Source organism: Bombus affinis, chromosome 5 (assembly GCF_024516045.1).
Source record: "Bombus affinis isolate iyBomAffi1 chromosome 5, iyBomAffi1.2, whole genome shotgun sequence".
NCBI lineage: Eukaryota > Metazoa > Arthropoda > Insecta > Hymenoptera > Apidae > Bombus > Bombus affinis.
Window position 1 is genome coordinate 9995852 of NC_066348.1, and position 13812 is coordinate 10009663.

At 37.7% G+C, this 13812-nt stretch overlaps 1 protein-coding gene across 3 annotated transcripts in view; it reads left to right on the forward strand.

Annotated features, from left to right (window-relative positions):
* LOC126916983 (E3 ubiquitin-protein ligase MIB1) overlaps nucleotides 1–13812 on the forward strand; it is a 441377-nt gene that overhangs the window by 373492 nt on the left and 54073 nt on the right. Inside the window, exon 10 of one of the 3 annotated variants that reach the window (XM_050723366.1) lies at nucleotides 126–144. The exons of the other annotated variants lie outside the window; for them this stretch is intronic. Within the exon in view, the coding sequence (XP_050579323.1) occupies nucleotides 126–129 (4 nt within the window). The 3' untranslated portion in view covers nucleotides 130–144. Of the gene's footprint in view, nucleotides 1–125; nucleotides 145–13812 lie in introns of those variants that run through there. 3 annotated transcript variants of the gene reach the window in all.

Sequence of the window (13812 nt, forward strand, 5' to 3'; positions counted from 1 at the left end):
ACGGACCAGTTTTCGAAGCCTGAATTCGGATTGGTAAATGCCAAAACGATAAATTATTGAATACTCTATTTTACGCTTAATTATTATATTAAAATTTAATTGTTTTATTCCGTCTTTCTTTCCAGGTAAGATACAAATCGTTATCGTTAATGGGCGTCTTAAAATTGGTAAGCGATTCAGTAATAACATACAATTCTTTTTTATTGATCGATTATTTGTTTCTAAATGTTATGCGCGTAACTAAAGCACTCTGAATTCTGGAAGTAGCCCTAGTTTAGTCGATATTAAAGTCTGACTTCATATTGACAAAACTTTGGCGAAGCGTGTCGTTAACGCAAGCTAGTAGTCTCAACGAGCATCATAGTTGTGAAATTACTCACAAAAATTCCTTTGCTTACGATCTTTTCTCATTTCCCTATCATTATTTGTTAACAGTAATTGTTTATCAAGCATATCAACAAATACTGAAATAGAAAGGCATTTAACAAACACACGTTTAGTAAAATATTAATATATACCGTGAATAATGGACTTAAATAGTGCTAAATGTGATGTCGTTAATTATTGTGACTTAATATAATCAACTGTCCAAATATTTTCATAATATTTGCTAAACGTATGTTTGCGATACATGTTTTGTAACTTCTATATACATCTTCGGATTCGTGTCAAATTTTACCAATTTGAACGCAATAGTCGTATCTCACACTATGATGTTAATGAAATTTCAAAAAATTTCGACTTCACCACACACTCGATATATTGGGTTGGCAACTAAGTGATTGCGGATTTTGTCAATATCACCTAATATTCATACAAATTTTCCCTGGCAAGTGTTCCAATACTTTCGCAAACCATTGTATTTCTTTAATATTAGAACTAGTACACCAGTCAAATTGACTGGTTTTACAATTTTATTTTAAAATTCCTACTTCATGTTATATCTTTTTGTTATATCAACGGTGTAATGACTTTCGTAACGATAACTAAAAGAATAATAGAATGAATTTTATTTTGTTTTTTATGTATTCAAACTGAAAATAATTTTGTATCAAGGCTACTTATACCAATACCAGTCAAAATGTCTGGTACTTGTCGAAGTGTAAAAGGGTCCTGCAATCTGTTTATCGAACCCCAATTAATCAGTTTCCTCGTTTCGTACAACTTCCCACGCGTTTTTAAAATTTGTATTGCGTATCATTCAATATGACGATATCAATTATCAGGAAAATTCCGGATCGATCGCTAGATCGCTAACACTAGAAATATGACACCAGTCAAAAAATAAATGTGTCAACCCTCGTTTAGGGATGATGGTCCCAGTTGGATTAATAATACCAAAAATGTACTACATAACATGGAATTCCTTCTGTAAGAAAGTAATAAATCGAAAAATATAAAAACATTCTATTATTGCATATTTTTTAAAGACCAGTCATTTTCACTGGTTGTTATAAAAATTGCTTCGTGGTAATTATCGGTAGTTCTAATGTTAACTACGAATAACTACCACTATCCAAAAGACCAAATTCCACTGCATTAAAACTCTCGATATTTATTCACGTTAATTCCCAAGCACTTGAACGGGAATGCACGTGATGCTGGAAATCCTATGCGTAAACTATCTCATGCGGTTGCATTCATGCTTGTCGGTAATTGAATTCCGGCATTATCTCGTGTTCCGTACGTTTCGGGTGGTTTTCTTAGATAAAGTTATTTGCTCGTTCATCCTGCGTGCTGCTTTGCTCGCGGCTCCGCCGCGTTTCCTCTTCGTTTCCGCCTTTCGCCAACAGAATCTTCTCGTTGCGTCGTTTCCTTTGCGTTATTACGCTCATTCCTGAATTTCAGACGATTTTTTTGATATTCCGCAGAAGAGGTAATGATAACCCCCTCGCGAACATTCAACCTAACCCCGCAACTACGAAGAGCGCCAGTTGTTGGAGGGTTTTTGTGTATTCCGAATATTATATTCCGCAGCTCCTTCGTATTCAGGAAAATGTCTGAGGATAGCGATGGGTGTTATTCGCTTTCTATTTAGGAAATTCTGGCTGGAATTTCTAATAGATATCGTTTAACTATGTTTGAAAAAGGCAATTGCTTTTTGCTTTCTATTCGTGAATTGTACAAGGTGAATTGTATAACTTGACTAATTTAAATAATTCGTGAAACGTGTTTCTTTAGGTATCTTCGTAAAAGGATTTTATAATATTGAAAAGATCGAAGGTGCATATTTATATTGTATGATATATTATGTAATATGTGTTTAATAACGTGTATTTCATTAGTGAAGTATCAGAATAACATTAAATCTAATTGCTATTTCTTTTGCCTAAATGCCTACTTCTTCTCAAAATATAAAATGGTAAATCAGTATTTAAACAACGGTTCCTAATATTATTGGTTCTTGGAGGAATGAAATTTAGGTGCATAAACTTACTCATTTGGTAGACATGTACGAAGAGTTCTTTACAATTTCGTGTTTAAATTTTAACGGCACGGATAATGAAGTTGCCTTGAAGAACGCGTTTGCATAATTGCAAGACAAGCTACCTTCGTAAGACGAAACAGGAGCATGGTCGTCTCGTAATTTTTGTAACTTCGTGGCAAGCACGGAAGACGACAAGTACCTCGAAGAGTGTGTGCCGTTCCTTCCTCAGGAAATTATGCTTCAATATTTACATTGCCATATTTTTTAAAGAGTTTGTTCCTCGCTGAATGAATATCAAAATCGTAAAAGGTTAAATGATTCGTTTCGTTACGAAATATAACATTGTACAATATATTTTCAACGTAACTAACGATAAGTTATCGATAAAGCCACGTTATACTAAATTATTTATATACTTATATACTTACTAAATATTTTAGGAAAATTGAAGATTATGTATTGAAAACCATTTATTTGGAGGATTTTTTTTGGAATAATTTCTCCGTTCACTTTATTCAAATATTTCTTGATATATTTCACTGTAGTTTATAGTTTCCTCTTAGTTACATGATATTTCGTTACTTCGTTTTGCAGGTTTCTATAGAATCCGTGAATTTAATTTTAATGTAATATATGGTTTAATCCAAAGTACGACTTACTTATATACACGTAAATTAATGCGCAACGTATTTCGGTGTATGCTAAAGATATGCAGTGGCTGTGATTAAGTTGTCTGAAGTTCCAGTTACTTCGCGTCTGATTAATAATACGACTATTTCACTTATCCCTGCGTTAAGGTGCCACAAACATAAATCTGACAAATCTGCAAGTTTCAGGGGTAATTTTTAAGGAGTAGGAATCTACTATTATTGTTAGAAAATTAAGAATAGTATGGAGAAGGGTGAAGTTAGTATGTATTTTGATTGTATAGTACTTGTTATTTCAAATAATAGAGATTCTTGCTTATATCGTATTCTCACATGCTGCAATAAATTGTAAGAAATTCATTTGTATTATTTCTAGCAATAATATTTCTGCTAACAATACTGAAATAAATAAAATAATAAATAAAATAAAAAGTAAGAGCAATATTTGTCGTAACCAGTGTTAATATAGTTCTCAGTATGTCAACTGTTTCAACGGTTTTCCAACTTAAAAGCAACAAGAGGCATTAAGCTCATGCGATTTCCAACCTTTTTAATCTTATGGCACACACGTGAACTAATTATTAAAATTCTCTGCGGCACAGCAAAATATAAATTATATTTGTCTCGAAGCTATCGTTGTTTCTATCTGACGATCTAAGGAGGAAAGAGTTCAGTGACCTTGACTGAGTAACGAGGTATTACACGTTTTAAATCTCAAGCTTACGCCAGAGTAAAACGAACCAGGAAATCCTGAAGAACGGCCGAGAGGATCACGCGCGTCTCCAACGATTCCATTCGACCACAATCGCCCTCGAGCTGGACGAGTAAACAGTTTTAAAGAATCGCGGTGCTCCGAGAGAAGAAGAGAAACGTGGAACCGAGAGAACAGACTACATAATGGGATGGGTAGAGAAGAGAGCGTCGATGAGTGAGCGCGGAAAAACGGGTAAACAGTATTCTCAGGTATGCGGGCTACGGTGCTAGTAGCTCTGATACAACAAAGGGAAATGGAAGAAAGTATTATACCGTGGACGAGTAAGGCGCAGATGGTGAATGAGAGAGAGAGAGAGAGAGAGAGAGAGAGAGAGAGTCAGGAAGATGCGAAAAGCTGCATAAAACAAAGAGGATAGACAACGTTTAAATGCTTTTCGATACGAGAGCAAGACGGAGATTTCATCAAAGTAGAAATTCCTGCAAACTCGGAAGAGGGGGAGGCAGTGGAAGGAGGCCCGTTCCTCAGTCAGGTGGCCGACCAGGGAGGACGAGCTGTGCCGGCGAAGCCCCGTTTCGTCGAGGGAGCTGCGTTCGTCGTGAATCGAGTGACGAAGAGCACCAAAGAAGAGAGGAAGGAGACCGAGAAGGACACGGCCGGGGAAAAGGAACAAAGGGACGATGAGTAAGGTGAAACCGAGAAAGACGGCTCATGGGAAGCAGCCTCGAAGAAGAAAGAGGCCACCTACTACGCGGGATGCGTTGGTGGTCGGGGTGCAAAAGCAGGATGAGACGAAGGAAGAGAAAAGACGCGGTGGAGGCGCCACGAAGCGGCGCTAAACAGAGATAGCAAACGGGTAGAATAGAGAGAAGACGCGTCGAACAGAGACAGGCTGATGGAGCTTGAATGGGAGAGCTTTGGGCAAGGTAGCGAGAAGGAAACAGCAGGGGGTTGGATGAGAAAGAGGGAATCTTGGGTGGAACGCAGACAGAGATACGGAAGGTGGGAGAACGTTCAAGAGAGGGAAAGAGAAAGAGAGAGAGAGAAAGTTGGACGAACGTTGTTGGGGATGGCGATGGAGAATCCTCGTGAAAGATAATCAGTGAGAGAGAATGTGATGGAAATGGTGTGCACCGGGGAGAGGCGCTGCGAGGGGGAAGGCGGAAGAATCAGAGGGCGAATATGAGAGGAAGAGAGACGTATGAGAACACGGACGAAGAGAGGAAAATCGAAAGAAACGGCAAAAGTCATTGGAGGAAGGAAAAGAGAAAATGTTTAGTTTGAAAGAGGGAGATAGAGAGATTTTATGCTGTACCTAGTATACTAGTACCTACGGAGTTAGAAAGAGAGAAAAAGGGAGAAGGGAGAGACAGAGAGAGAGAGAGAAAGAGGGAGACAGTGAGTATCGTTGAAAACAGAAGAACGGAGGGAGAAAGGTGTTGGAAGAGAGAAAGAGAAAGTCGTCACGGGGATTGAGGGGAGGGAAAGAGAAAGAAGGAACGCGACAAGTTCGAGAGAGAGGTAGAGTAAGAGGAAAAGAGAGAGTAGAATGTATAGGGGGACTGAGTGGTGGAAGGGGTGTGAGCAGGCGTGTTGGGGGTGGGTGGGTGGGTGCTGGTACGGTTTTCAAGAGGAAAGAGAAGGAGAGGGGTGAGCAGCGAGTGGTTGGTGCATTATTGATCCCAGTGTGTGCGGACTGGGCAAAAAGAGGAGCCTCCGGCTCGGCTCGAGAAAGAGAGGGACCGATACTCCTAAGCCGAGTGCAAGCGAGAAAGAACTACTGATCGCAGACAGATATTAGAAATGCGTTCGCCTCTTACCCGGCGTATACCGCGCACTGACGAACCTAGAGAGTGAAAACATCTATCGTAATGCGGCGAATTCACACATGGCTGGCAAATCTATCGAGGAATTGTGTAAGAAGGAACGAATCTTATTTCTCTTATTTCTCTTCCTCTCTACATTTCTCTCTTTCTCTCTCTCTCTCTCTCTCTCTCTCTCTCTCTCTCTCCTTCTCCCTTTTTCTGCTTGCACTATGGCCGTTTCGGATAGCTGGAATATGATGTTTCGCGACGGTCGTTACTTTGGCCGGGGACAGTTTCGTTGAAAATGAAATTTCGAACGCAGTTTTTGCAGTTTTAATGCCTGGCTCCTGGTGGCATGGCATGATTGAACTCGCCGTGAAATTGGCAAGTTTTTAAACTATTTATTATGGGTATGGAGTTTATTTGGAAAGCTTTAGAGTTTGTTGAACTTTATAGATATCAAATAATTACTTTGGAACATGGAAGGAATTTAGAGCGAATAGGACTGAACGATAAAATTTGTCAGCTGTATTCTTTTTTTATGCGAGTAGTAGTGGAACATTTTTTATATATTTTTATATTTAATCGACATATTATTCATTGGCGCATCGGTTTTAATCTTTTGCCAGTAATTATATCATTTAGATAATATTGATTTAACAATTTCAATAACAAAACACTTTTATTCATAGCGAAACAATGAACTTTTTCAGTTAGGTACAACGTTTCCGAGGTGTTGCTGTTTATTGAAAGCTACTGAAAACGCAATTTCCAATCATAATGTTTCATGGTGAATCAGAATGTATGGGATTATTATTATTATTAGTATTGGAGTTTATAGTGCCTTTGAATATTGTTTAACAAATTTGTAAATATTGCCCGACAAATTTCCTCGGCTTTGAGAGAAAGCTTCATTCCTATCGGCTTTAAAATATTTGCATTTACTTTCATATATTGTTTAATATACATCTACGATATGAATCATTGTGTTATACAATAATGCGTATACGATTTACATTTAGAAGTAAAGACTCTTGCTTTGTCAAGTATAAATATCTACAATGCAGAGATGACCCTGATATTCAAAAAATTGCAATAATCCACTGATATATTAAAATATATAGGAACGATCATCATGGTTCATGTTTCGGAATTATTTGTTTGTTACTGAAATAATTAGAAAAATGTAGTTACTTCCAGCAAGCAATGAATTTAAATTCTAAAAGAGATTAAAGGTATTCAAAAATTCTGTAGGGATTTTATCTAGTCAACAGTTTCGCAATGTTATATCCGACGATATTTTTTACAATTCTGATATTTGATTTGAAATATCCAGCTTTAAATTATTTCGAGAGATATACTTTTAATATTCGACGAAATTGTGAAACATATGTCTTCATGAAACGCTGCGATTATTTTCCACTTGTAAACAAAATTGTTTACGCCGTCAGTGAAATTATCTAATTCTAAAATTAATTAAAAAATTATTTGCATACGATAAATATTGTTAATATTTGCTATAATATTCTTCTGTGATATTATATTAATAATATTGTACAGAAATACCATAGAAAACACTAGTGTACATAGATGTACCTATATTCATGCGCGAAATAATATTTATAGAAGTACGTAGTTCTAACGTGCAATTTTCTACATTTTACATGTATACTGGATACTTTTAGTTTTCCGACAGTCTCCGTTCATTCTTCATTCTTACGTGCTACTTTTTCCTCAAACTTTAATTTTACACGTTTGATTGCATCTGTGTCAAGTTTTCAAACTTTCCTCCTCGACCAGCGTCGTTGTGCTTCGTGATCAATCACAGATATGAATCGCGAACACATTGAAAGCTCCGGATATTCTTTTCTAGTTATTTATTAAATGTTGAACTAAACAGCATGAACTAACGATTCTTGGCACGCTTCGAAACGAATCGACTTATAGCTTTCGATTGTGGATCGGACAGATCATTTGTTTCACATCGTTAGATGTTGCTGAGTTATATTTCGTACACTCCGCTGTAAAGAATTAGAGACATAATATTTCCAACCTGTAGGAACGGTCATCGATTGAATAAAATTTTATTGAAAATGTCAGTGTTTAAAATAATGAGAAGATTTTTAACATGGAATTTTGTAAAACAGAATTGAGTAACATATATTCGACTTATCAGAAAAGTATACGTATTTCTACAAATAAGAATCAATTAGTCGAAGTATAGTATCAAAAATAGCAAAATAAAATGATAGTAATTTTTAACTTCTATAAAAGTTGCAGATGTATCTTTCTAAAACACTCATATAAATTTCAAGATCCGCAAACATTTTGAAATCATCTACACTCTATTGCTCCTCTTACAGCGAGCACACAAATCAAATCTTATTTCATTTGAAGAATAAATCGAATAGAAGACTCACGTTAAAGCACCTACATGTGTATTCTTTTGTACTTTGAAGTAGCACAGGTTCTATCGATTTTACACACATTTTCGTCGAACAATAGTTGGTTGGTTATCGCGGAATTTTTACGCCGACGAACGTCTTATTATTAATAGGGACAATCTAACAGAAATTCTTCTTCACTGGAAAATACGTCAACCGTTGTTTCTGCGAAAGCGATTGGACGCGAATAGTCAGAAATTACGTGCGTCGATGAAAATAATCCAGGCTATTAACGTCGATGCGTTTTAAACGCTTTGTCAAAGAAATGGTAGGAATTCAACGAATTCCAGAGATGTCGGCGACTCATCCGGTCGAATATCGGTTCGACTATTTCTGAAGTCCCACAGTGGAGCGTCGTATGGAATTCGCGTGTGTTTTTCGACATTTTCGTTGCTCGTTCGACAACGTCCGCATGACTCCAATTTACAAAGAAAACGAAAAACGAGAGAGGAGAGAAAAAAACAGATTTATCGATTTTACAACGGGGACACGGCAAATGGAGGTGGAGGAGGAAACGTTTGGTTCTTTGTCGAAATGCGAAATAGGAGGACATTCGTGCACTTTTTTCGCAGTTCGGTTACGAGCGTTGGGATTCGACGAATGTTGCGTAATCGAATGCAATCATAATAACGTTCTGTTTGGAATGTTATCAAAAGTGCACCGTTGCATAAATAAAATGCATTTAATATTGAACGACCAAACGGGAGTGCGCAATTCCCCCGATATTGTAGACGATATGAAACCTATCCCAGGCACAACCAAGCGGTAACATTTTTGCAAATGCTCTGATTTATACGATACCAAGGGCTGGGAAACAGAGATTTCTTTAATAAATGGATATTATCTGCAAGAAGATATTCGATAGTTTGCGATATCATTAAGATATTTCTTTTATTACACAATTTATTATTTTTAACGAGAAGAGACGTTTATAGTTTTTATAAATTTTCAGAACTTCGCCTGTGCTAATTTCTTATTTATCGCTTTTATCTATCATTTAACTAAAACTTCCTAAGGATATTTCAAATGAAATGTTAGAAGATACTTTCGCTGAAATTATTACCACGTTCAAACCAACGTGAGTCACCGGTGGACCACAATCTGCGCTTCTATCTGGCGGCGTGGATCACCGGTGGCTCACACTTCTTTTTTTACTAAAATTTAACGAAAACTAGAATACAAATGTTATTGGAGAAGGCGCGTATGAAAAAGCGCGCCGGCTTGAACGTGTTAAACATGCTTTAAGAAAGATAAAGTTATTTGTGATTTAGTTATTAAGAGTTAAATTTTATATTAAGTATTATTTTTTTTTTTTTATATGACAAAGAGTTGTACTGAGAAAAAAAATCAGCTTGTACAATTTCAGTTCGAATATCGTGAATATAAAAGATTAATATATATGAAAAAAGAATAGACCGATTTGGCAAAAAAGATAATTGCACATTGGAAAGATATCAGCTCATATTTTTCACGTGTTTTTCCCCAAGAAATTATGTCAACTATATAAATTACGTTTCCATCCGTCCGTCATTCCTCTTAAAACTCTTTCCAAGTCTTACTAGCAACACTTTTCAGTCTCGCATATAACATATAGTATAAATTTTAATTTTTGAGTGGTAGCCGTGTGAGCCATACTTCTAGTAGACAGAGAAAGTGGAAAATGAAAATCAAACGCGGTATTCGAGGATCAATTGATTCGCGTTTGAAGTATTCATTCTGCGGCGACCTCTTCGCAGTGTTCAGAATCAATAGAGGCGAAGGATAGAGGCAAACGTTGCCAGGCCTCCGTTTCAGGCAACAATATCCATAAATTTCAGCCTCGATAGAACAAACAGCGGACCGACAATCCAAAGTCGAGAAGTTTTCACGCGTAAAAGGGAAGTATCAAGCATGTCAGGTTACCTTGGATTCTGAAAAATCGACCTCTCGATTCGCCCCTTTCATTTCCCTGCTCGATAGTCGTGCTTACGCTTTTAGTTCCATCTACAGCATCAGACCATCGATTTTTCTTCTCTTCCGGTGATCCATTTCCGTATCGTGACCCTTCAATCGAGCTGCGATAAACGATTTACAAATGCACTATTCGGTATGAATGTTGGATATATTTCGAAAAAAAAAAAAAAAAAAAAAAAAAAAAAAAAAATGAAAAAGAGATATAGCTGTTATTTGAAAAAGTTCGGATGAATGTGATACGGGAATACAGCGAGGATCGTGTAAATAGAGAAACGCTTATCTTTAAATGTATTATTAATATCTGTAAAAAGATTAAAGCGTGAATTGTTTGAAATCACTTCTTCTTAGCTGATTCTTTCTATTATTTAGTAAAAAAAAAAGTTGAATATTCTCGTTGTTTTTATATTCTAGTGGTTTTATTATAAATCTATTATTTCATTCGCATTGTACGAGCCGCTGAAACAAAACCGATCAACTTCGCGAAACAAACAATAGAGAAAATTGATGAAACTACAAAAGATAAGCCTCGATCAAATGTTTCCTGAAATGTAAAAAATGTTAACTACTTTACGCTGTGAGCGGCTCATACATGAAACACTAAATAAAATACAATTTTTAAAAATCCTCCAATAAATTTAACAAGTAGATGAAAATCTAACATAAATGCATTATGGTCGAGCATTATGTGAATTATTATTATTTTCCAATTTTATACTACCTGCGACATTCTTTTTCCATTTTTGTAATCAAATGATCACAAACGACAAAACCTCCTTCCTAGATCGTACTATCGGTAGTAAGAAACAGATAGCCTTGGCAGTGGAAGGCTGGTAGCTTCTCTAATTAACCTCATTAGGTAATTACCGTCGAGACGGCAGCAATTTACAATCGGCTATCGGCATCGTCGTAAAACCGGTTGACCCTATACCCTGGCACTTCGAGTCTCGCTCGTGCGCGATTTTATAGATCCTTCGAAATGAGTGTCCTGCAGTTGTCTCTCGACTATTAACGGCCCCGTAAGCCTCGACTTCCGCCACTTTATGGGCCGGTTAGTGGCCGATACTCAGCATACGTAAATTATGTACAACCGATTGTGTGCTATGTAATGGTCGATCCATCGTTGTTTCAGAGATAAGAGAGCGCCGCGTGATACCTGTAACGACTTTAGAATGGATTATGCTCTTTTTTAGGGAACAACGATGAATAATTGTTGCCGTGAGATGGTGAGAGAATACCAGGGTTCGAATGATACGGTTTCTTGGGGTTGGTCGTTGGTTCGGTTGAACGAGGTTATTTGACGGATGTAAGCATTTAGCGCGTAATTTGTCACGGTGTATCATTCTTGGCAATTTAATGTTCTTTTGATTGAGCTGGAAGGCTTGAGGAAACAGCTTGAGAGCTTTCCTCGTCATTCCCGATTATCTCTGTGTTTTTTTTTTCTATCGTTAGGGAATACATTGTGTAAAGTAGGTTTAGAGAGAACAGAAAAATAGAGCGAAGCAGTTTTTCATTTGTTCGTAAAAAGTTTGTTCATAAAAAGTTCGTTCATAAAGGGAAATAGTGGAAACGAAACTTTTTATATTTCATAAAAAGGAAACGAATAGCAGGAAAACTTCTTTTCCACCGATCGAACTAATATTTGTTCGATGCAGTTAATACGCTCGCTAGTGACGGAATTCTCTATCGTATCGGCATTAAGATAGTTTCGCTTATTTCCCCGTGATACGTGTTTAGACGTACAAAGTTATTTTCCGCAAGTGACTTCGTACGTAAATATGATAAATTAATTGAACTGGCTCGTTAGAGGCAAGTTGTTACCTGTCATCTACATTTCAAGAAAAATTTGTCAAGGTATGCTACTTTAGTACTACCAGTCATCTTCTACCCATTCTCTTTCAACCATAATTTATCTTTCGACAGACACAATACGTATATAGTCCTATGTTTCTTTATTCTTATTTTACCGGGACACCTTATTATTTTCGACCAAGACACCGGCATTAAGTTCGACTCAACCGATGTCTCAGACCCGACGCTTTGTCCCCTTATTCGCAAACATCGAAAACACATCTCCGCGTTTGTTTATTCTCAGCAGACGCCAGAACGGCGCAGCTTCCAGGTACATCGGTGGTCTACCAGCACAATGGCACGAGATCAGGCCGCGTTTCAGATGCAGCAAAGCGTCGGTCGCGTTAGCATTGGCTCGGCAAGAAACCCCGCGTCTCGACCCATTTTCCCCGGGAAAAGCCGATAACAAACGCTTGTCGCATTCTTGCGTCTTCGACCCAGATTTTCCCTTCGGAACCGCGCGTGTGCGTGTATCAGCGAAACTCATTGCACGCGTCGGCATTCGTCCTGGCCTCTTCATCCCTCTCGCCGCTCTTTCTTTCTTCTACCTTCCGTATCTTTCGCCTTTTCACTTCCCTCGAGCGACATCTGAACGCGTTTTTCCATGCGCCCGTTGCGTGGCCGTTTTAAAACCGTTGGTATACGCGTATACACGACATGTAAAGGCTAACGACGAGTCCTTGTCGTCGAGAGACCGAAGAGGCCTAATGAATGGGTCGAGGATCTTTTTATTTCCCTGCTCTTCCACCCGTACACCATCGTAATTCTTCCTTTAGCTCGGTTCCTCCCGGTTCGCCCTCTCTTTCTTCTGTTTTCTCCTTTGTTTTCTATTTCTTTTTTTTTCTTTTTAATTTCACCCCGTGCAAGTTCCTCGTTGTCGGTGCTCTTCCTCTTTTCCGAGCTGTCTCCTCGGGGCTAAACGAAGCTTCGTGTCGCGACGCAGCCGTTCCGAGGCAAGAAGCGCGACGATGCGACGTTCCCGTTCCACTGTCAGCTACGACGCTTGTCCCGCGTTCCTTTCGTGCTCCTTTTGCGCGTGAAATCGTTCGGCAAATTGGCAGAAACGAAAGGCCAGGTTCTCGACGAACGCGAAAGAACGCGGCCCCCAGCTGTAACTTTTATTAAGTTTCCTTTCTCCTTGGAGAAATTCGATGTCTGCCGGTTAAAGGGCTGATCATTGCGTATGCAGTGCAGCTCCCTTGCGATTTCTGAAATTCGACTGTATTCTTGTTTGCTGGATTCTTCTCTGCTGCTGCTACCTTATTTTTCTTTTACTTTTGGTTTCCGCGGAAGAAGATCACCTGGCAGCAGTATGGTATTTTATCGTTCGTAGATTTTAGAATTTATTAGTAATTCGTAGTTGGAAAAGAGTTCTTTAATACGAAGATAGTAGGAGAAAAATATGTAAAGACAGTTTTCATAGTCTTCTGATTTGAATGTCGCTCTCTGATTAAATAGAAGGATTTTCTACAAGATATGATACGGTCGGAAATGAAAATAAGTTTAATGGTTGGTTAAATATCTTGATACAGCATGTGGTCGTAAAAGTTATTGTTCTGAAATTTGGGAAATGAGCGGTTAGGTTCGGGTTTAGGTTGTCGTAGCTTAAATCTGTTGTTATACTCTGAAACTGGAAACAATGAAAGGCAATTATTATTTGTATCATTAAAAGTTGTATAATTAGAAGATAAAGTATAATAAGATTACGCATGGAATAATTATTCTACCGAGGCAAATGGTAATCCTTTGTATGGGAAAGTAAGAACAAAGGGAAAGGGATATTATAGATTTATCGTATTTGCTCCTCTATTTAGTTGCTCTTGTGTAATTGTATTTCTTGCTTATTTAGTTAATTGTAATTTGTAGATGATTGATTTAATTGTTTAAAGTATGTATCTTTCTCACGCGCATGAATTCCTCTGTGAAGGACAATAATAAGGTATTTAATCAATTTTTAATAAGAATCCAGTATATT